The sequence below is a fragment of the Thermobia domestica genome, chromosome 1 (genome assembly GCF_964235325.1).
Source record: "Thermobia domestica chromosome 1, izTheDome1.hap1.1, whole genome shotgun sequence".
NCBI lineage: Eukaryota > Metazoa > Arthropoda > Insecta > Zygentoma > Lepismatidae > Thermobia > Thermobia domestica.
Genome location: NC_137454.1, coordinates 139267827 through 139292733, shown reverse-complemented (window position 1 = coordinate 139292733; position 24907 = coordinate 139267827). Strand labels below are relative to the sequence as shown.

The 24907-nt window shown below is 35.0% G+C and overlaps 1 protein-coding gene across 1 annotated transcript; it reads left to right on the top strand.

Annotated features, from left to right (window-relative positions):
• On the top strand, positions 1-24319 carry mRpL43 (mitochondrial ribosomal protein L43; the record flags this gene model as incomplete). The annotated part of the gene is given in 3 exon segments (XM_081763763.1): positions 1-370; positions 8913-9019; positions 24117-24319. Coding segments are annotated over 3 exon segments (447 nt in total), but the record flags the coding sequence as incomplete, so codon positions are not given.
• Between the last annotated feature and the right edge of the window lie 588 nt (positions 24320-24907).

Sequence of the window (24907 nt, the reverse complement as noted above, 5' to 3'; positions counted from 1 at the left end):
CTCACTATAACTGCTCTAAGAGTTAGTATTTGCGGAGCAAGTGAAAGTGGGCGGGTTGTAGAGAGAAGTTTTTCTACTGATGCATTAATATCCTTGCACTTAAACGAAATCGGGATATATATAGGAAGAATGGATAATTGAATATATAAATATGAATTTATAGAATATGTGAACAATATACATAATCCTTAACAAAAAGTGGTCATTAAACTTCTGTGATTAAACAATCGAAAATGTCAAACTCTCATCTGTTCATGCCGTCAGGCTTTCCACGAGCACCCCTAGTAAATGGTTTAGGAAGATACGTCTGTTTGTTACAGCGGCTAACGATCAAATTCTGTAAGAATCATGGCTCCAGTAAAGGTGTTAGGTAAGAATTCAGAAACGTGATATCTGTAAATGAAAAGTGCTCCTATACGTAGGTATGGTCACACTCGGACCATAGATTGCAATTTTGCTTGGTATTATTTAGTTTCACCCCAAATCACTTGGTAGTGACTATGGCTCACTTGATAACGATTGTGGTTCGTTACGTGTAACTCCCATGGGATCAAAAGTTCAATGACAGTGTGGACGTATGAAAAAAGTGCATAGAAAAAGAACCAACTTGTGCTAGGTGGCTAAAATATAAGAATACTATCTAACAGAGGAAAGCCAGGAATGCAGCAAAGGGTCATGAGCGTTTGTGAGCCTTTGCTTCTGTAGGGAGCGGGAGTAGGCGCGTCAGGGACGGTGAGTACGCACAAACGAGGTCGTTTCCAGAAGCTCACTATAAATCATAGCACCTACTCCGGAGCCGTCGATGGATTTGGGGCAGATACTAATTGTCATTCGTTTTGTCTAGTAGACGGTATAGTATTGAAAAAAATCGGTGATTCCTGTCCTTCCACAGGAGAGAATAGGTTAATGGTTTACTTTTGACTTTTTTTTTTTTTTTAAGATATACATCTAAAAGTCAATGCTTTGGATGAAAATACATATTTATAAAGAACAAATTTGTACAGGGATAGAATTGAATATAAAGTAATACATCTGTATTTTAGTTTTACAAGAGTAGAATTACCAGTGTAAAATAATTGTAATCGAGTATAATAAGTGCATACGAAAGATGACTGTATAAAGTGCTATTTTCCACCGCTGGTGTATTTCTGAACAGTCTGCTGAAGGTATACTTTATGTTCGCAAATGGAACGCTACTCATTTCATTGGCAAAATCATTTGTTTTCACTGACCTCGCATAACCACAGTCAGACACGTCTGCTCTTTTCAGATGCATCTCTCGCTTCGCTTGGGTTCCACAGCTTTGCTCTAACCAGACTCAGTTTGATAGTTTTTAGATCCCACTTAGGACAGGTTGATTTGTGTTTATTGCATTGTAGTTTCTAGGCTACACATACGGACACCATATTTAGACGCAATTTGTAAAAGAATAAAATATTTCAACAATTACTAGTAATGGCTCCCTTGTACAAAACTTTTAGGAGAGAATAAGGAAATTAGTGAAATAATATAAATCTTTAACAATAATTTCGAGTGGTGTGCCCAAAGTAAACCTGCACGGAAAATATTTCCAGCAGTTGATTTTTAGCTTAGCGTCTCTTTTAACAGCAAAGCTATGTGAGACATGGACCTTTTGATTATCTAGAATCTGAACCACGTGATCCCAGCCCCCACCATGTGAACTTTGTGGTGGACAAACGCCGTGTGCGTGGGTTTTCTCGGGGTTCTCCCGTTTCCTCCCACTTTCTTCATTCTACCATTTTCATTCATTACTCCTCATCACCGTCTCCTTTAGCCTAACCGGCATAATCGTGGGACGTAAAACTCAAAGATTTCATTTCATTTTTCTGAACCACGTGAGCTTCTACCGAGAATCGAACCCTAGTCTTCCACGCCTAAGGCGAATACACTAAGCACTCAGCCACGAAGGAGCTCCATAATGGTTTCAGTAATTAGTAATGCCATATGCTCCTCTAGTCGCTGCTAAAAGTACAAATCTACGAGGATGGCAAAACATGAAATGTCATTTTTACAGGGAAGCAATTTTCAACCTTCTGAATTAAATCTATATGAGAATGGCAAAACATGCGTCCCTTTTGACCGCTTTCTGACTTTTAGCTGCGGTAGTTGGTCACGTATATGTTTAAGAAAGTTCAAAATAGGTTCAATTTAAAAATTTAGCAGTACATATATTTCGTTTTTCCAACTGATGTAAACTTTTAATTTAATACAAAAAGTTGTAATTTCTTTTCTGCAGATTAAGAATATGTTCACCACTTAGTGAAAAATTTTAAATCGCTATTTTTGCTTTAAATAATACACTAACGCACCCTTAGTTTCTTGGCGCATGCGCGAATAATTCCGTACAGTTCGTTTATATGTCTGCAAACTAATATGCTATAAAAACGATTAGTCATGGCAAAAATGTGCATTAAGATGTCATTACAATCAAGAATTAAAGTTAGTAGTGTAGAATAGGTTAAGTTAGTGCCTGTATGTTGCATTAATTTGGATTTCGCAATGGTATGGGTTCCTATAGCATTTGTATTGGTTCCACACTAGTAACGCTACACTTGTAAACATAAAACACGATACAGACACTCTGTAAGTGGAAAATAATATCTGATACAACCCTTTTTCATATAACTTACTTATTTTAACCATCGTATATAGCATTTGCAGTGGTTTCAGACTAGTAAATTAACATTTCTAACATAAAATATACGGTCACTATATATACGAGTTACATGTTGGCCACATTAATTTAAAATACTATATCCTGTAGTAACATACCAGGAAATTGGTCCAAGGTTAGAGAAATTATACCGGAATTTTTTTTATAGTAACAACTATCTTACGGTATAGTTCAGGATATCTTCAGTATAAATCTGTTACAGTATTCAGAATATCTTCGGTATGAATAGAGAAATTTCAGTCTAATTTTCGATTTAACCTAACTTATCTAGGGCGCACTCTTCGCATATAATTTCAAGATAGATAAAAACTTACAACACGCAAGAAGGTTTCCGTCAGTGGAGGATGTACAAGTGAAATTTAGGACTGTTGAGATTAGCTAGCACTGCAGCCAACAACTTCAAAAAATAATTTCCGTAGGAAGTCCAGCACTGCTGATAAAAACATTCGCCACATTTGCAGACTTGAAACTAACTGCAGTAAGGGAAATGAGAATAAAGAATTTGCTAATTTAATTATCTATGTTCGACTCTCTTGAATAAATGAATTCACACTACACTGTTTCTAGATAAACAGTTGAACCAAAATATTTCTTTCTAGTATATCAGCATTTCGGACTTACAAGCCCTTCAAGTACAAAGAACATAGTGACACTGGGACTGCACTGGTCATGTTCTTTGTATTTTATAGGTGTTCATGATGTTTAATTGTTTCTTTGTTACATTCGGTTAAGTTTCATTAGTTTCCGTTATATTTATTTCACTCACTTTTTTGCAGCGTACGAAATCAGGCAATCGACAAGATTCGTCAATGTTTCCCTTTCTGCAAGGAACTGTACTCTTCAGACGGCGTTATCGGATTTCACTTTCGCGCATTTAAACGCAAAACTTCTCAAAGTAAACATCATGGATCCTGCTGGTCACTTGCGTGGCATAATGTTTATTACCATGTTAAAATGACAATGTTAATCACCACACGAATTAAGGCAATTGTATTATATAATAGAAAAGAAAATTGTAGCACAAAAGTCCATTTTGCTGTGTTTTGATTATAGTTACATTTTGTTGTATTGCGAGCAGAACTTTCTCTCCGTACATTCCTCTTGTCCATATCCGGTTACGCGATTTTTATAATTATAGAACAAGATTTAATTCATACCATTACGTAATAAGGAAGAAATATACAAAAAGGCCAGTTCAGTTATATTGCTCCGGAAGTTCTTTTTTTATATTTGAAAAGAATGGTTTTATAATTACACGCACGGGGAAAAAAATAGTTGTTCTTCTTACTAGTAACAAGTATTATTACTAAAGATGTATAACACAATGTATAGAAAATAGGGAAGAATAACAGGAATATAACCTAGAGACATAAAATTCCGAGTAAGGTTCAGAGTTCACTTTAAGCAGGACATGTCTTAAATAGCCGCACATTAATAATGAACCCTAAATTTAATTCATCATCAGTTAATGTTCATTGCAGAGCATATGCTATACTACAAGGGCTCCCTCAACACACTGACTACAGTACCGTTGGTGAACGGTGACTCAGTGGTAGACCGTTACTATTGAAGTGATGTAGCAGTAAAAGCGTAAGAATATTCGTTATATGTGATGTTAATGATAGGATGATATACTATTTATGCATATAACTTTCCGCCAGAAAAGATCCTTTTGCGGAACGACTGAATTTAATTTTTGTTAGTCGTATTCGTTAGTGAGAAGAGTAATTTGAAGCGCGAAAAATGTAATCAACACGTATTCTTAGGTGGCGAGTCCAGGCTCCAACCATAAGACCAGTAGGAAGGGCGTGTCTGACAGCTGTTCTCTTCTAATTTGAAGTTTATGCTTAAAAACTAATTTAAGTAAAAAGTGAGTCGACGTTTTGAAAACGCAATTTGGTTGCAGTGTTACCATCTCTTATCTCGCATTTTGCCCTCTTGTCGGACATCGCAGAATGAAATTTCCTTGCTGTGTTCATGAATACACTCTTCTGATTTGGAATTCACGCTTCAAAATGACCATGGATAAACATTTTGGGAAAGCAGTTAGTTTGCAGTGTTGCCATCTCTCATATCACGTTTTTTTACAAATTAGATGCTGTCGGGAAGATGTTCCTTATTTTGTACTTACTGTACTCTTCTGATCTGAAGTTTATGTCTCAAAACTGATCAAAAGACGTGAGTTAACATTTGCGGAACAGACGGTTTGTTTGCAGGGTTTCCATCTCTTATCGCATTTTCTCCTTGTCGGATATTGCACGAAAATGTTCCTTCATTTTGTGCATTGCTGCCGTTAAGTAGCGTAATTTCTTTGTAAAACTATTATTCTGTTGAGGAACGCCATTTTAACATGTCCTTAGTAGAGTGAGCGGCTGAAAAGTATATGCTGTACTAGGATAAAATTATTATAAAAAAAAATAATTATTTATGCTCATTTAAATCTTTCGTTTGTTATATGTGTCCATAATACAATTTGAATTCTACCGTAGGAAAATTTGTCACTTTGTCACATTTTACACGTTATTGAAAACTGGAAAATAGATGTAACAATTCTGACATTTGCATGTAATTTAATTATTCAAGAAATCAAGCTAGACCAATATAATAGTAATCTCTACGCTATATTGAATTTATAACACACAAACAAAGTTGTAGAGACTTAATATATATATATATATATATATATATATATATATATATATATATATATGTGTGTGTGTGTGTGTGTGTGTGTGTGTTTTTAGAAAATTCAGAAAACAAAATAATAGTGATAAAAGTGTGTGATACTTGTAGTTTCACTTACAGAACCTATCCAAAGAAACAATGTGAATGTAACACCTAATAATCTGTTCCAGAAAGGGAAGAGTAACAAAATCTTGAAGAAAGAGTAATATTATAGTTTGCGATAGTTGTGTGTAACACTTGTATCAGCCTAGAAAACTTACACGCATTACTGCATATTACAAAACCTACACAGTGGTAGGAAAATTACTATTAATATTCCATTTGAGCCGATAAATGGAAATATTTAAGGCTACTTATTTTCGCAGGAAGAGTCACACTTCCAGTAGGATACACAGGATGTTGATGATTTCTGGCATCGACACCTTCTTGAAATTGTACTGTCTACAACCACACGTTATTGTCAAATCGTCAGGTATTATATTTAGGTTTGAATCGGGTAAGAGTTCCATTTACAGAATTCCATTCGAAATCTTCCGGATTCAATCGTACAAATGACCATATAGCTGATACACACGTATACACTTGGTAAAATGAACACTTATGTGGACATGTAATGTAGATTAAGTTGGTTTTAGTGTCAATAGATTAACAGTCTTCCTGTTTTTATATGTGTGGACAGGTAATTCATCACAGGATTTATGCGCCTGGTCTCATTAATTGGACCAACTACTCCGCCACGAGCTTATAATCCTCGTCTGTTGGTGGCATACGGGAACCAACACACTCCAAAAATCTCTCAGGATGAACCCTCAGAGCTGCTGTTTTTGTTCCTACCTTACTAGTCATATCACAACCTGTCTGTATGTGTGTCGCAAGGATGACATCACATAATTCGTCACATGAAGTCGCCAGGGTGTGGATAAGAATATTATTCGTTTCTGACGTAAGGAACCACAAGTCGGACAAGCCATATTCTCGGAACATTCGATGGAAATGAAGCAATAGAACAAAGACATCTGTATCGTTTGACATTTCTATAATGCGCTGTATACCAGTTCTCGAAATGTCTAGTATATGTGGGGTATTCGTAAATCTTCCTTTTCGATAGGGTTTGTCAAGTCTTCGATTGAAGTCTGTAGTGTAGTAATGCTTGGAAGTACTAACGCAGGAGTTGGGCCATCCTTGCCAACTAAGTCACTGCGTACTACATTATGAGGTGAATGTGACTGTGAATGTTAAGGTATTCCAAAGTGCATTTTGTAGCATCTGATGAGATGATGCCAAAACCTTGACATCTGCACTGTTAGTATATGCTCTGGGGTGATCGCAGTAAGTGGTAGCGGACCTACAGACGCTCTTCTTTCCCTCTCTGCATTTTTCATGGAATGAGCTAGGTAGCTATTAAATATATAATCTTCATGTTCATGTGGACAAACATTTCTTACACGATTTATGAGACTGCAGAAAATGTCTGAAGAGATTATGTTTGCGTTCATTGTATCTCACATATAACATCTATCACAACAGCAGTGGAAGTAGCTGAAGAAAGTACTTGAAGTGTCTCAATCTCCGGAAGCATCTTTCGTAATTCGATCATCAGAGTAGATTTCACAGGCTTAGTAGTCGTACCGTTACTATTGATGAGAATAATGTAGGATGTCAAGTCATATGAAAAAATATCTCCTATTGACAGGCCTCTCTCTTTAGCAATGGAAATAGATCTTTCTAGGTGAGTTACCTCCCGAACAATGTTCTTTGGTTCGTAAGCTACTGTTGCAGGCACTACCTGAGTTGTTGAAAATGTTGGAAGCTTCTGCTTATGTATCACAGCTGAAAGCGGTTTCTTTCTAGTGATAAATCTTTCTTCCCTGAATTTTAAGTACTCTACGTTTGCATCAGTGGTGTAATTAAGTAGCTTCTGTTCGCATCCCTCTGGCATTCCTCTGTTGTGAAGCATTGTTTCTGAACTATCACTGTACGGATATGAAGTGGTTCAACTTTTTCCCAAACTTCCTTGCATGGAAACCACGTAAATCATGAAGTAATTGAAGTTCATATTCTTCATTCGATACTCCGAACATTTCCTTGAACGTGTTGGTAATAGCAAGAAGTTCATGATAAATTCCCATTCAGCTGCATAAATTCCCATCTGCCTTGTTTGTCCAACTATGCCTCCTGGAGACTTCTGGGATCTGTTTATTGTTTTATTGTGTATTATTTAAAATACAGTCCTTATAGACTACATATAAGCCGTATTGCACATATGAACAGTCAGCTACAAAACAAAGAAAACTCTCGCGGCAGTATATGATGAGTAAAATACTAACATGAAAGATGACAACGCTGAAAACAAACCACTGTTATCTCAGAAATTTAATCCATGGTAATCTCATTAGTTTCGAAGCACGCATTCCAGTTCAGAAGATCGTATCTATGCACAAAACAGGGAAATTTAATTCTGCAGCATCCAACGAGAAGAAGAAGAAGAAATGCGAGATGAGAAGTGGAAACCCTGCAAACAAACTATCGGTTTTCCAAATGTTTAATTAGAACTTTTTCATTAGTTTTGAAGCACAAACTTCAATTCAAAAAAGAACAATCAGTACAAAACAAGGAAAAGTCTTTCGGCAATATATGATGAGTAAAAAGCGTGGTATAAGAGATGGCAACTCTGCAAACAAACCGATTTCTCAGAATATTTATCCATGGTTATATCATTAGTTTTGAAGCACGATTTCCAGATCGAGAGAGAGTGAGTCAATGTGCAAAGCAAGCAAATTTTATTCTATAGCATCCTACAAGAAGTAAAAATGTGAGATGAGAGAGTTGGCAACCCTGCAAACAAACTATCTGTTCCGCAAATGTTAACTCACGTCTTTTGATTAGTTTTGAGGCATAAACTTTAGATCAGAAGACCACAATAAGGTACAAAACAAGGAACATTTTCCCGGCAGCATCTGATTAAGAAAACGTGATATGAGAGATGGCAACACTGCAAACAAACTAACTGCTTTCTCAAAATGTTTACTCATGGTTATTTTATTGGTTTTGAAGCGCGAATTCCAGATTAGAAGAGAGTATTCATGAAATAGCAAGGACATTTCATTCTGTGATATCCGACAAGAGGGAAAAATGCGAAATGGTAACACTGCAACATAATCGTCGGGTTTCAAAATGTCTACCCACGATTTTTTCATTAGTTTTTAAGCATAAACTTCAAATTGGAAGAGAACAGCTGTCAGACACGCCGTTCCTACGGGTGTCATGGCTGGAGCCTGTATTAGTAGTAGTTTTCTCTTCTACTAAATTTCGTTTTATTTATTTATTTATTTTTAATAACTGATAGCTTGCATCGTAGCTTAACTTGTATGGTGTAGAAACAATTTATACTTAATAGTTAAATACTAGATCTACTAATGACGAATCTATTATGCTACAATCTGTTTGAAAACTCACACCTGTTTTAAATTGTTATTTTAATTGATAATACTTTCTGACAGAAAATTATCTAGAATTTATGTTCTATTTTCAGAGATTTTATTGAGCACGAGCTGCTGGATTTCGCAAAGAATAATCCAGGCATAGTTGTTTATGTGAAACCTCGGCGACATCGACATCCCATTCTCTCAGCGGAATATTGTAAGTAATTCGATTTAATTAAATTACATTTGATACACTATTTAAATTAAATCCACAATTTGTTTCGGAGCGAAATGTAGTGTATGTTTGTAAACTAGCAATGAAAATCTAAAAGTTAGGTTCACTGAAGTATTGCGACCTCCGAAATCAGAAAGTATGGTGCAGTTGTACAGATATAATTAAATTTTAGAGTGCTTATCAAAATTGGTACTTAATGTTTAATGTAGATATTTTAAAGTTCCAGTGTAATAGGTTTCCGAGTTAAGACTAAGAGACATATATATGTCTTTTCGACATATTTAACCCATTACTGCGTAAAGTTTATTGTTGTTGCTTCTCTGTCGCTTTTGGTTAATTTATGATCCTAAACCTCAAATAACAATATTTCACTGAAAATTAATTTTTGCAACCAATGAGTGAATGGCAGCGGAGTATGCAATATATTGCACGCCATGTATAGAAAGCACTAGTGATGTGGTAAATAACGTATCGTAACACGAAATTACCTTATACAGGGTGTCCAATATACAATGCAACCCGGAGTTTGGGATAGTAGAACTTTTGAACCTGAAGTGATACACAAATAATTGTTATACCAAAATGAAGCCTTGTTCATGCATATATTTTTAAACTAGGAAGCAACGATTGAAGTACACTAGGAACCACACAGTGTTGCCAGATGTAACCGAAGGTGTAAATCAATTTTTTTTTTTTTTTGTGTGTGTGTGTGTGTGTGTGTGTGTGTGTGTTGAAGTGTGACAAACTTACGATAGGTGGTCAACTTACAGAGAAAAGTGTATTTTGAAGCAAGAGATACAGTAGATGGCAACATTTGTAATTCAGTAACTAATTATTATCTACGTATTGTTTGGTATAGTGTCTTGTAAATAATATGTAGTAAAAACTATTTATGCAATATAAAATATTGCATGTAATATAATTAGCACACGTTTCTTTGGCTCCCGGAGAAGGTTCGTATAGTTCGGATTCTACGTTTGGCTGTAGGTCCACGCCTCGTCTCATATAGTAGCCTCTTGCTGAGAAGGACATTAAACTTCAATCCAACCAAATTCCAACCCAGTCCGATTAAACTGTACTCCGTCTTATTTATTATTCACACACTGATTTAAATGTTGTAATTTCAGCATGGCGGTTACTCACAAATTGCTAAACGTATTCTTTATTCTCAACTCCCGTCCACCTGTGACAATAGATGCAGATGAGATCCATGTTGTCACTTCTTCAAGTAGCGAAACACCAAACTGCCCCTTATTTCTGGATTTACAAACAGATACAGAGTTCAAAATTTCCGGTCGCAGGTCTCAACTGGCGACTAGAAATTTAGAGCTGGCGACCAGTGTTCAGTAGGAATGGTTTCTTCCTAAACTGACAGGGAAGCACAGTTCTGTTTCACACGAAAATAATTGTCATTGAGTGGACCGAAGGGGCTGTGGTAGAGTATTCACCTCTGGTGCATGGGGTCCTTAGTTCGATCCCAGCTTGTGCCAAGTGAACGTTGTGGTGGACAAACAGCAGCACCGTGTGCGTGGGATTTTTCGGGGTTATCCCGTTTCCCCCCACTTTCCTCATTCCACCATTTCATTTATTTCTCATCATCACCGTCTCCTTTAGTCTGGCCGGCATAACCATGAGACGTAAAACTTAAAAGATTTCATTTCATTTGAATTGTCACTGAGTAAGAGAAAACACGGAACGAAGTCTTCACAATAGACATGGAAAGTAAAGTCTTCACAACGTTGTAATTTGTCCCTCCTTTCCCACGTGAAGTCTTAAGGTAATATATTTTTTAACATGGTATGAATTATCCAACTGAAAATTGATTATCCTGAATCTAATTGTCTCGTTTTGAAATTTTATGTCCAGATATAATCTCTTTCTTTGTCAAACCAAAGTTCGGAAGGGGGGGGGGGCTTTCATAATTTGTGCGTGAGAGATACTGGCAACCATCATTTTTGGATTGGCGAGTGCGTCTGACTTTGAAATTTTGCACCCTGCTGATACATACATCTATTGAGTTTTGACTACGAAGTTGTAGGAAGGAATTATGTTCTTTCTTTTCTTACACTTTGCAACATAAATCCGATCCTCATTTATTTTAAATCAGTTGCAAGTAATCTCCAGAAACGCGTGGCAGGCGACGAAAACAAACAGCACTAACAGCTCTATAAATCCATTTTGACTAGATTACCATATGTCTTTCAATGTAGACTATGAATGACGCCGATCTGTTCATACACTTACCGCCAAAAGTCATAAAAATAATGAAAAGTGTAATTGCCTCCTGTATTTTTTGAGTACGTTACTTTCAGTGAACAAGTTTTCTTCTTTCCTCCCTTTGGTTTATTAACTTATCATAATAACAGTAAAAGATATTCTGAAAGAATTTCTAAAAAATGAAAAAGATCACGCACGCAGTTGATCACGCAGTGTAGCTGATGTCCAATATATAGAATTTAATGTTAAGTTTATAACATTAGCAGCATAGGAATAACAATGCTTCAGTTGAGCCAAGTGAATAGATTTTACTCTTTTATCATGGTCACGCAAACGCATTGCATATTGCTATCGACCACCGACAGCAAGAAAAATTAATGCGTATAGTTTATTAAATTTATAATTGACTTTTGGTGATAAAACATAGTAGTTGGCAACTCTATGCATGCTTGTTCAGCACATGATTTCTCTTCGACGCCACAAACTGACTTTTCTTGTGAATGTGTGTGTGTGCAAAGCAGAGATTCTTTGTCTCAAAGATGTTGAAACTTCCGGTTGAACAGCTTCGAGAAAGTTCCAGAAGCTGCTAGACTATTTCGTACTTCCGGTGATTTTCTAAAGTGACTGGTGATTGGACAACTTTTCAAAAACTGACCAATCGAAAACTATGTTACGTCCTAAGTGCATTCTGTACACATGCTTTGTGTGTTCAGGAGGGACGCTCAGCAATCGGGATGGAGGACCCAATGGGTGCGTGACGCGACCCGATTCAATGCCACAGTTTTTCAGTGAAACTTCATTTTATTAAAAGCATCGTGATTTGAACAATATGTATAAAAAAGTTTAACGTGTGTAAATGATTTCTGGAAGTAACGATCGTCATATTAAACAAGAAGACTCGAAATTTATGCAATTGGTTCCATTAGAGCTCTGCAAGTCCAGAGGAACGACAAGGTGGCCACGCCATTTTTGAGGACAATGTGATGTAAGTAAATGTGAATTAAAATAATAGGAGCAATCAGGAAAATAAGCTTCGCGAGCATTGACATCAAGTTTGCCTAATTCAGGAACTTATCGACGGAATGCAGAAGTGATTCTAGCTTTGGGATTGTGTTTTACCCGCCGAGTATCTCGTATTGCCATTAAATAGTGAACTTCGAATTAAAAAAAAAAAAAAGAAAAGAAAAAGAATTGATAACAAACGTAAACTTACAACGCAAACGGTCACAATCCATTAAAACGCATGCGTATAATTATATTATGTAAACATTTTCAGTTCTATTTTTTTTTTACATGTTGTTTAGCTAGATAGGGAATTCCAAAGTACTATTTTGAAAAATTATTGTTTATTTGATGTCATTGATGAGAGTGTTGTTTTAGTGATGTAAATGATTAATACTTATTGTTCATTCCAGCTCAGATATATGTTAGTATTCAAACTTCCCGTGTAAAACCAGTGCATGTAAAGTTATTTATTTTGCTTTCTGTTAAATATGAACGATTGACATCTAAGTCCCAGTGTTTCAATTGTTTGCCAGATATTTCTTTTTTTTTTGTGATTGTTTTTAGTGCTGAACAGAGACGCGAGAACAGGTTGCGGAATGTACATGATTTTAATTATATTTATGTAGTGAACTATCCCTCGCGCCAAACTTCCAGTTAGATAAGAACGGTTTAAGTCGATATTTTTATTTACTAATTTTTATATTCGGATAGTTCGGACGCAGCCAAACACGTTGCTACCAACTCTTCCGCTTGAGTCTTTCCCAAGCTCAGGGGAAGGTTGGCAAAACATGCGTATACTTCCCGGTGGAAGGGATGATTGGGAAAATTTCTAGTCCAAAATTAGTGTAAACGAGAGACGTAAATAAGCTTGTACGATCCCCCTTTCACCAAGGCGATAGTATATTTAATTGGTGCCGAAACCCGGGACAGATTGATAATAGCATACTTAATTGGCGTTGCCTTCCCAAGAAGATATAGTTACTTGATCCAGAAACCAACTTGGGACAGATTCATAATACGGTGACCTTGTTTATTCTTATTCTGCACTGGTATTAATAAGTAGAAAAGTAAAATCCGCGACCAATTTGTGCATTGCTTCAGAGTGTCTTACTTTTAAATAATTTGTTGTTGATTGTGTGTTTTATTATGTTTGTGCTTCTTTAGAGAAATCATTAGCAATCAATAGAGTGCATTTTTAGCTTGAATTAGAGAAATTATTAGCTTTCTTTAGTTACTGATTATTGAATCCGTACAAAATGTCAGAGTCTGAGAAATTAAAGGATATGTTTACAGCATTGTCTAAAAAGCAGTCTGCACAGATCAATGATATGGTCGTGAGTTCGAAACCAGATCAGATCGAAAGTGTTGGTAGTGTAAAGGAAAATGGTATTAGTTACTAGTTTGAGGGGAAATCTTAGAAAATGGAAGTCAACGTTAAACGCTTGAAAGAATCCAAAGTTCAGTTGTGAGTTGGTTTTTGTTTTTGAAAAAAAAAAAAAAAGTAAAACAAAATGAGGTCATTTGCAGTGTTCATAGATGAAAGTCTTTGCGATATACATTTAGACAAGAGTGAAGAAAATAACTATGTTACTTGGCGTAGAATTCATTTGTCAAAAGGTTTTGAGTCATTGGATAAAGATCAAAATACGAATGTTCCGAAGAAAGTCATATTTACAGTACACAGTTGGCCATTTATATTTAACGTTACGGCGAAAGTGCGAACAGATGATCGAAGACGAATTATAGTAATAGGTAGGCGTACACTGCAAGAATTACAGTCTCTTTTAGAACGATATCAGGAAACAGGTGATTCACGGTATGATCAATCGTTGCACGAACAAATTGTGAAAGAGCTTGAAAGTGAACCCGGTAGGCGTAAGAAACAAAAGACTACGAATAAGCAATCAGCTGATTCATCCAAAGTAGATGCATGCAAGCAGCCGTCATGTAGGTCAGTATCATCGACTCACCCCACAGCCGCAAGTGAACTGAAAGTATGGAATAGACATGCGTTTTATGATTTTGAGTTTACGAATTTTGAAAGATGTTGGGAATTAATACCACCGTTGAAAAGCGAACCGCAGTATGCGCGAGTAAGCTTAGTAGATGATTCATGTCAGGAAACATATGAGATCTTATCTCCCGTCGAAATTCAGTCACCACCGTTAAGTGTCAAACAGTCGGATAGTTGTGAAAGTAGGTCAATTGAGTCTGAACGATCAGAAAGCAAAAAGAATTCAGTGGACAATTTTGTAGAACAAGCGCGAGCTAAAGTTACCTTCGTCGAAAATAATTGTACGGAGCGATGTCAGATTTCTACACCTATAGTTATTGAACCACCACCTTCAATAGTACAGCAGGCTAGTGTTAGTGTAATTTCAAGCGTAGAGTACGAAGCGGCAGATGATTTGGAAATTGAAACTCCCGTGTACGCAAAAGCTCAGGTTACAGAAGAGAAGTATGAGTTATTTAAAGATCATGTTGTATTAGAAAATAATTGTTTGTTTACACCGGAAGTTGTAGTTCAGGGAAATAGTGTTTGTGAAACTTTTGAATACGATTCTAATAAACATCTTTGCGTAATGGCGAAAGAATTGTTTTGCGAGGCCGAACAGGAAATTAATGAGTCGCGTGAAATGTTTGAAGAAAAGTCGACGATAAACATATGTGAGGAAAAACGAGAGAAAGTAGGCAATACAGAGATAGTAATCAATCACGATTCAATGCGAGCATCTGTAGGCAGACAGATTTTAGATGTAGTTGCAGTGCCGGCGAGAGATGCCGATGAATTATATAAAACGAATGGTAGCGTAGTGGAAGCGCGTACCCACCCTCTCGGAAACGCCAACGAAGGCTTGAGAGTTAAGTTGTTATTTTTCTGCGATGTTGAAAATTTAATGTTGTATTTGTGTTGCGAGCGAATTGTTTTGCGTGATTCTACAACTACACATGCGTCTGTAGTACCGTATTTGTCTTTCAGTGTGAGTTACGTCTTTTTATTGCGATTCGATTCTGTCCTCATCGACTTTGAGTTTCGTGGTGTAGATCAACAACTTGAAGTGAAGAGTTTGAAGTGTAAGCCCGCAAAGAGAATTATGTTTTGCATAGTCAGTGGTTCTTGTGTAATTAATTCGCCAGTACTCTTACCCGTAACCAGGCGAGAAAATAACACTGTCCGTAAAAGTAGATTGGAAAATAAACGCGCACTAGCAAAAAGAGTCAAGTGCAAGAATCCGACACAAATGAAAGGCAAGGCAGTACGGAGTAATCAATCGAGTTTTCGTAGTATGTTAATCCGAAATGAAAGGTTGTCTCGACGTATAATTAGTAAGATCAGGGTTTGTAGGCGTAACAGTAGTAATAGACAAGTGAGCCATGAGTGTATTAAAGTCAATTTCTTTGCGCGTGCAAATTTTAAAGTTAGTGTCATGCCGCTGCGAACGAACGAAAAGAGAAAACTTGACCATGCAAATAAACTCAAAGTAAAACAGTCGTTCGTTTTTGATGACTCGAATATTCGTCAGCTTAGCCCCAAAATGTGCGCGCAATGTAAACGAACAAATAACAAACATGTGCTAGATGGTGAGTTCAGAACGAATGAAAAACGCGTTAGTAGGCATACTCCGAAACAAATCAAGCGTAATCGTAAACGAACTAGACGTAAATCAAAGTTAAAATATAAGCGAGTTCATCCCGAACTAAACATCCAAATTGTAAAAACACCGACTAAGAGAAATTTTAAGAAACGCAAGCGCAGTCAGTTATTCGTGCAAGGTACCATTAGGCATGGCAGATCCAACCACTGCAAACGCAAACGTACCCTCGCGTGGAAATTCAATAAGCTTGTAGTAAGAGGAAAAAAAGGTCCGAGAATTAGAAAAAACAATTGGAGAAGTGTTCGTAAGCGTGAAAAAGTACAGTCATACAAGTGTAATCGGCATCGATGGAAAATGAAAGGGTTAGTGTGACTGAAGTGTAAACTTGACCCGAATTTGAACTGAATCCCGAAAAAGACAGTAAACAAAACTATTATGACTAATTTTTCCAGTGGATTACAATTGCTCCGTTGAAAAAAAAAAAAGAAAGAAAAAGTCAGGAACCCCACAAATCCGTATGTTTAGGGATTTCTCTTACAGCTTACCAAAGAAGACCATCCATCCAGCCAGCCATATCTTTCACCATTACAACAGGTACGTGAGATAATAAATGTGTGCTTAATAAAATTTTATTTCAGGATTAATTCCATTTGAGGATGACCAGGAGAAAGAAAAGGGATCCAGGAAGGATGATTAAGGAAAAGGAGAGGTAAAGATAAATTGAAATTAGTTCGCGAATGTATTTTGATTCAAAATTTTATAAACACAACCCATTTTCCAACCATTATTATTTCGTGTGGACGCTACCACACTCACGAAATTTTAAATGATTTGTTTGTGTATTTGTGTTTATTTCAGGATAAAAGGAGAGGAGGTCTGAATAAAGTTTCACCTATATCATTTTGTGTTGTTTTATTTACCATAATACTAAGAAATGTGGATTTTGAAAGAAAAAAAAAAAAAACTGTTAACCCTGTTTAAAGCCATTAATAGGAATTTTAGAGATTGCTTAGGTACTCTTAGAGACTCTGATAGGATCTTTAGAGAACATATATCACAAATGAGAGTACATGCATACTTAAAATTATTTGCAAACATTTTTTGTCGTTTACTTTGTTGGCGGAAATACGTAAACACAATTGTATTTTGAAACATGTCTTGGAAAAAAAAAAAAAAATGTGTTCGTTCGTCGATGATTGTCTTTGTCATTGAATATATGTAAGAGTACAGTAAATCTACGAAATTGAATTGGTTATACATTGCAGTGTCAAAATTCTAAAAAATATTATCAAATGTGATTGAAAAAAAAAAATAATAATACAAAATAAGGTTGAAACTGTTAAACTTGATCACAAATTGATTCATATGAATAATTATTACGTAAAGTTAACAAGTATTTGTCATCATATTAATAAAGTTTGAAATTTAGTATAATCTAAAAATCAGGTTACCAGTTAAGAAGAATGAAGAGGTTAAGATATAATTTAACCCCTAGGGGCGTCACTACTATTCTCTTTCAAAATTATAGTGACGAAATCAGAGTAGCGCCTGATTGGGCCTCAGCCAGTGTGTGAATTTGGCCTTTAGACACACGCACTTCTAAATTCCGTTTCGGCTCATGACATTTTAAATCTATTTATTTAAGAACAAGATATCTAGTTTGACGCTTAAAATTTTATATTTTATCAGACATTTATTTTTCATTGACTTAAGTAAAACAATAAATTGTAACTGTTTGGATTTTAATCAAACCGATTCCTTCTTCTTTTCTTCGGGGTGCATCGTTTCCACAAAATAAAATAATGTATTATTTGTATGTAAAGGTAAAATGCGACAAGGCCATCATGTCGTTGGTGAAGGAATGTTATATTATTTTGTGGGTATGATGGACCCAATGATCACCGATACAATTTGGTATCAACATATAAAATGTTATTTTTTTAAATTAGGTAGTAATTACCTACAATAAATTTGGATCATAAAATTGGAATTGTAATAAAATTGGTTTATAAAAATGAAAGATATATATAATATATATATAGATTGGCCGTAATAATCAAAAATATTATCAACCTTGAAATTCATTAATGTCGGTAACTTTAAACAAAATTTGATAAGTGTTATTTTAAATTTTAAAAAGAAGTTTATTCTCGGAAATGAAAAATGTGAATAATAATTGTTTAAAGTAGAATCAAGTAAACCACGGATATGTCATTTTAATTTTTTTTTAATGATGGTTGTTAAATGTAACAATTAATTCAGGATGTGAAAATTTTCCAATTTCCGTTCTTTTTAATCTTCCTTCTATGAAAAGAGTCTGTTGGTTCTTAATTGAACATTTTCAACCCACTGATAATCATAGTCAGGCTCGTAATGTTGGCCTCATTTACTTGTTTCGTTGAGGTTATTACAATCTTATTCTTTATTTCTCCACATTGAAAAAAAAATGGAAAAGTTAAGCATGACACGTTTGTGCTGGAAGCCGATTAGCGTTATCTTACGTATTTGTAATTCTATCAGTTTACTGGAAAATTGTCATTTCACGTCATGGATTATTGCAATGTTAGATTGGTGGATGATAAACTCGATTGTGACTTTAATCTCAAATATGACCATGTACCCGGATTTGATAAGTGCAATTCGCCAGTAAGGCCGCACAATCTTTAGTATCGGCTAGCGTTCCTTGAGAGAATATTTTGTAAACCTACTAATTTTGTAGGTAGGAGCGGGCCCAAAAATCATTAATAATTAGTGAGTGATTAATGATATTGAGATGCGGGACTGTGGTATCGAACTTTCCCCCCCCAGGGTATTCTTCTTGTCCTTTTCATGTCTTTATTTTCTCGAAATACCTTCTATAGGTCTAGATACTGACAGTCCAATAGGGGTTGGAACAATTTACCCGATTATGACATAGCTGTAATGCTTGAAGCATTTAGCTGGGATGGGATTTGGATTTAGTGCAAGAGCGATTTATGTAAATCGTCGGGAAGTTCAGCGATCCCGCACACTCTAGCTATGAGAAACTAGTAAGCCAGCGCTCATTGATCTTCGGGATCAAATCATTAACCTATATTGTTGTTTAATTAATGGCTTACGACCTGTTTTGTCAACCAATGACACACAGGGTAGCGCTACGTCAGGCTTAATCGCCGTTTCACTCATACTTGTACATATGTACCCCAATGTTTGATAGTTTATTAGTTAAGTTACGCAAAGCAAGCTTGTATATGAATAGTTCAATTATCTGATACGTAAGGAACAAGATATAAAATAACAATAATAATAATAAGATTCAAATATCACGTATTGCATACAGAAATCATTAGTAATGTCAAACTTTGTAAGTCTTTTTGAGTATATTTACTTTGCATATTTAGTGAATAAATATAGGATTTGGATTTAATCATATACCATTTTATGTTCACATGTTAGGTTTTTTTTGTAAGGTTTCACAAATTTTGCATTCATAGTTTAAAAGTTACTGTGTTTTACTGTATGAAAAAAAAAAAAAAATATATAAACTTATATATATATATACACAGAAATGTACATTACAGTAAATTTTGTTGAACTTTAATATAATATACTAATTTTTCAGTCTTTCAATATAATTTGTATTACGTGTAATTTAGTCGTAATGATACATACAATATTCCAATTAAGTAGGTTAACATTTTTTTTTAATAAAACGTTCACGTATTAAGTAATAAATAGCCGAGTTATTTAGGGAATTAGCTTTGATACACATTTTTCACATTTTTATTCTTTTTTACGATAGTTAAGACCAAAGGCACAAGCAATATGCCTTTTATACGAAAGAAAATCTTGTTTATTTTAATAACTAAAGATTTTTATAAAATGTTTTAATAACTTTTATAAAACATTATAATAATTTTACGAAATGTGCTATAGTAGTTCTAATAATCAATGTCATATTATGTGTTGGTTCATATTTTTAGGTCCTTAGATAAATGTGATGTTTATTAGTCAATATATCGAAGAAACATATGTAAGCAAGTCACTGAAGAAGGTTAGTTAGTAATGCCCGAAATATAGTTCAGTTCAATAATTGTGCAGATACTATTGAATTAGATGTTCTTTTTCTTATCGAACTTTTACATTTTTACTTCATTATTTTGGTTATCGATTAAAAAAAAAAAAAAAAAAAAAAAAAAATGGGAGGTAACGGAGACACACAGATACATTTCCAAACTTTTGGCGCTAATTCTAAAGTAAATTTATCTAAAAGTAAGAATATTAATTTGAACAAAAAAAAAAAAAAAAAGGGGGAAAGAATATATAAATAATTTCTTTTCGTTAACATAGTCAACAATCATTTGTTTTAGTGGGAATAAAATAAGTTTGTATTCCAAGTTTGTTTTGGTCATCGAGAAGTACGAGTGGTAATTGTAATGGATGAGAGATTAATGACTGCAAAAGAATAATAACAGGTAACAAATTATCTGAGGCATAAGGTGAATATATAACGATGCTTACAAATGGGTTCAAGAAATATTGTGGATATATATATATATGTACGTACCCCGTTGACAAAGTATGTCTGGGATAGAAAATAGGCTATGCTCTGATAGCAGTAGCAAGGCTATGCTCCGATAGTAGTAGCGACAAAATGATTTTATGAAAATGTTGTTTACCGAGGTTGACGTTGTGCCCTCGATGTAATTAAATGTGGATGCGATAAAAATGTGTTAATAAGAAAAGCGTTAGAGATATTTCTTAAATACATGAACAGTTATGTAGCCTTAATGGATGCCGTCATATTGTTACAGAATAGTTAAACATTGTTAAGAACAAATTTTTGTTCTAAAAATCCTCTCAAATCTTGAACCACTTGATAGAACATATGAGAATAAGATTTATTGTGAAATATAACTTTTAGGATTGTTGAATTTTGTCCCACCAAATTGATAAGTGAAAGATTTTTTTTTTTAAGTTTAATAATGTTAAATTGTAATGACAAAGACTATTACATTGATAATATTTTTCATTTTAGACTGTATTGATTTCTTTTGAAATGCTCGAAAAAGATATCCGTACTGTTTGTGAAAAAAAAAAGAGAGAAAAGGAGTTTTTCAAAACTTGTTTGTAGCCAATAAGTATTGAGGTTTATCTATTGTAAAGCAATGCACAAATTCGATTCCGTTATTGATTCCATTTTAATTTTCGAATCCCGAATCCGTTTCCGATACGTTCCCAGCTTAAAAAAAAAAAAAAAAAAAAAAAAAAAAAGTCACGTATAATTTCATTAGGTCGAAAGAATATTTCTTTTCATATAATCTTAACTATTCACCCAAATGGGACTTGTATACTTGTGAAATAACGTTTTTGTAATGCTATAGTGAATAGATTTTGTTGATAGTGAATGTTCATAAAACATAAGCACACGGTGAGAAACCATAGTTTAAAATATCGAGTGAAAATTACCAAAATGATAGAAAATTACATATTTTAATGAAAAGACATTAAAAGACAGAAAACATTTCATAATTATATAAAAAGTGACCGAAAAAAAAAAAAAAAAAAAGTGACCGAACATACAGGTGTAAAGACCTATCACTCAAAATAATAGCAGGGCGTACAAAATAGTGCAAAATGGTGTTACTAGTGCTTCGTAAATAATGCTCCACCAATAATGCTCCTACAACAGTGAATAGTTCCTCCAAATTATAATGCTAATGTTTCACATTTACCCCAAGTTGCTCCTATATAGTGTTATTATGTTCGTCCCCACAAGGAAACATTGTGTTCACCATTATCATGAAACAGTAAAATCGAACCATATACAGGGTGCATCAAAATTAAGGACCAGATGTAAACACCCAGGGTCCTTTGGCAATTTTGTCAATACAATATTGCCAATTCTCTGTGGGCGCCATTTGCTATCGACCACCGACAGCAAGAAAAATTAATGCGTATAGTTTATTAAATTTATAATTGACTTTTGGTGATAAAACATAGTAGTTGGCAACTCTATGCATGCTTGTTCAGCACATGATTTCTCTTCGACGCCACAAACTGACTTTTCTTGTGAATGTGTGTGTGTGCAAAGCAGAGATTCTTTGTCTCAAAGATGTTGAAACTTCCGGTTGAACAGCTTCGAGAAAGTTCCAGAAGCTGCTAGACTATTTCGTACTTCCGGTGATTTTCTAAAGTGACTGGTGATTGGACAACTTTTCAAAAACTGACCAATCGAAAACTATGTTACGTCCTAAGTGCATTCTGTACACATGCTTTGTGTGTTCAGGAGGGACGCTCAGCAATCGGGATGGAGGACCCAATGGGTGCGTGACGCGACCCGATTCAATGCCACAGTTTTTCAGTGAAACTTCATTTTATTAAAAGCATCGTGATTTGAACAATATGTATAAAAAAGTTTAACGTGTGTAAATGATTTCTGGAAGTAACGATCGTCATATTAAACAAGAAGACTCGAAATTTATGCAATTGGTTCCATTAGAGCTCTGCAAGTCCAGAGGAACGACAAGGTGGCCACGCCATTTTTGAGGACAATGTGATGTAAGTAAATGTGAATTAAAATAATAGGAGCAATCAGGAAAATAAGCTTCGCGAGCATTGACATCAAGTTTGCCTAATTCAGGAACTTATCGACGGAATGCAGAAGTGATTCTAGCTTTGGGATTGTGTTTTACCCGCCGAGTATCTCGTATTGCCATTAAATAGTGAACTTCGAATTAAAAAAAAAAAAAAGAAAAGAAAAAGAATTGATAACAAACGTAAACTTACAACGCAAACGGTCACAATCCATTAAAACGCATGCGTATAATTATATTATGTAAACATTTTCAGTTCTATTTTTTTTTTACATGTTGTTTAGCTAGATAGGGAATTCCAAAGTACTATTTTGAAAAATTATTGTTTATTTGATGTCATTGATGAGAGTGTTGTTTTAGTGATGTAAATGATTAATACTTATTGTTCATTCCAGCTCAGATATATGTTAGTATTCAAACTTCCCGTGTAAAACCAGTGCATGTAAAGTTATTTATTTTGCTTTCTGTTAAATATGAACGATTGACATCTAAGTCCCAGTGTTTCAATTGTTTGCCAGATATTTCTTTTTTTTTTGTGATTGTTTTTAGTGCTGAACAGAGACGCGAGAACAGGTTGCGGAATGTACATGATTTTAATTATATTTATGTAGTGAACTATCCCTCGCGCCAAACTTCCAGTTAGATAAGAACGGTTTAAGTCGATATTTTTATTTACTAATTTTTATATTCGGATAGTTCGGACGCAGCCAAACACGTTGCTACCAACTCTTCCGCTTGAGTCTTTCCCAAGCTCAGGGGAAGGTTGGCAAAACATGCGTATACTTCCCGGTGGAAGGGATGATTGGGAAAATTTCTAGTCCAAAATTAGTGTAAACGAGAGACGTAAATAAGCTTGTACGATCCCCCTTTCACCAAGGCGATAGTAATATACATGCGTTAAAGTATGATTTGACGAGGGATCTTGTTTTCGTCAGAAGTGGAAATAAGTTAACTTTATGGGTATGGAACCCGAAGGTTCAAAACCGCATTCACAAAAGCCTTCCATTGACGTCTGTCCTTAGCTAGCTAGTCCCAGTTTCTACTTTGTATTTCTATTTCTGCGAGATTCATCTTAATATTGTCCTTCCATCCGCATCTAGGTCTTCCTAATTGTCTTTTTCCGATCAAGTTTCCAGTTAAGATCTTCTTACTTACTTCATTCCAACTACATGACTTCTTCACCTGAACCTCCTATACTTAATGACCCTAACACTGATGTTAGGTAAACGGTATAAGTTATGCAGTCCGGTTTTCGCCATTTCTATCCCTCTTGGGTCCGAATATTCGCCTCAGGATTTTATTCTCAAACACTTTCAGTGTACATTATTCCCTCAAAGTAAGCGACCATGTTTCGCAATCGTATAGCACAACCGACATATTTATATATTTGAAGCTTCATATTCTTTGATAGAATTCGCGAAGACGAATGAATTTGATCTGAATAATAACAGACTCCGTACTTTGAGTCGACATTTGATTTTTTCGTGGATATAGTTTTGCTCTGTTAATATGGACCCTAGATATTTGAAAGTATCCATTTTGTCCAAAGTATTAGCGTGCAATCTAACCAATGCTTTCCTTTTTTGACATTAAAATTCTAGCTTCTGTTATATAATAATGTTGTAACTCAGATCAACATGAATTAGGAGTGATTTAAATCCATTACAAAATATTTTATCGTTTCAGTGAATGGTGAGAGGCACATAATCGAACTCAAAGACCACTCCCAGGATGAAGTTTCGAAATGGGTAAATTTGGTACGGACTCAATCAGGTTCACAAATTTTTCGATTCCGAAAAATGCAACATACAGGTTATCCAACAATTCAAGGAGTGTGGACACCGTTTACACATCAAGATCCCGAGTTGAATATAATGAAATTTCCAAGTGTAAGTATTATGAAATCCGTATAAAAATATTTTCAATATAAAATACATGAAGTGGGAAATGAAACCTCTGTCCTTTTTCAAAATTATTTATTAGAGACTCTGATATATCATAAATTACTTTTATCTTGTTATATGTTGTGGTGATACCTTAGGAAATTGGTATTGCCTATCGAGATGGAGTAAGGTAGAGTTTAGTGTTTTTGCTTCGTAGTTGGAAAATCCCAACTTCGAATCTGATCGTCAGCTTTCCTGATAAAGTTTTCATCAATTCCATCAGACGAATGGTGTGATAGCTTCTTTAAATATAGGCCCTGTCCATTTTTCCCCATTGTTGTCGTTAGCGATTCCAGTATAAGATATCCTTGCAGGGTGTATCTGTAGGTTTATTATATAAGCAAATCAACCAAATATATCGAAACTTTGATTTTCTGTTTATCAGTTTGAATACTGTATCAAAATTATTTTGCTCAGGATGATTTCTAGCACGTACTTTTGTTTTTGTGTACATCTTAGTTAATTCTTCCGAATTATTGTAAAAGCTTTGGAAATTTGCGAGCAACGTAACGTATGTATGTGTGCACTAGTGGA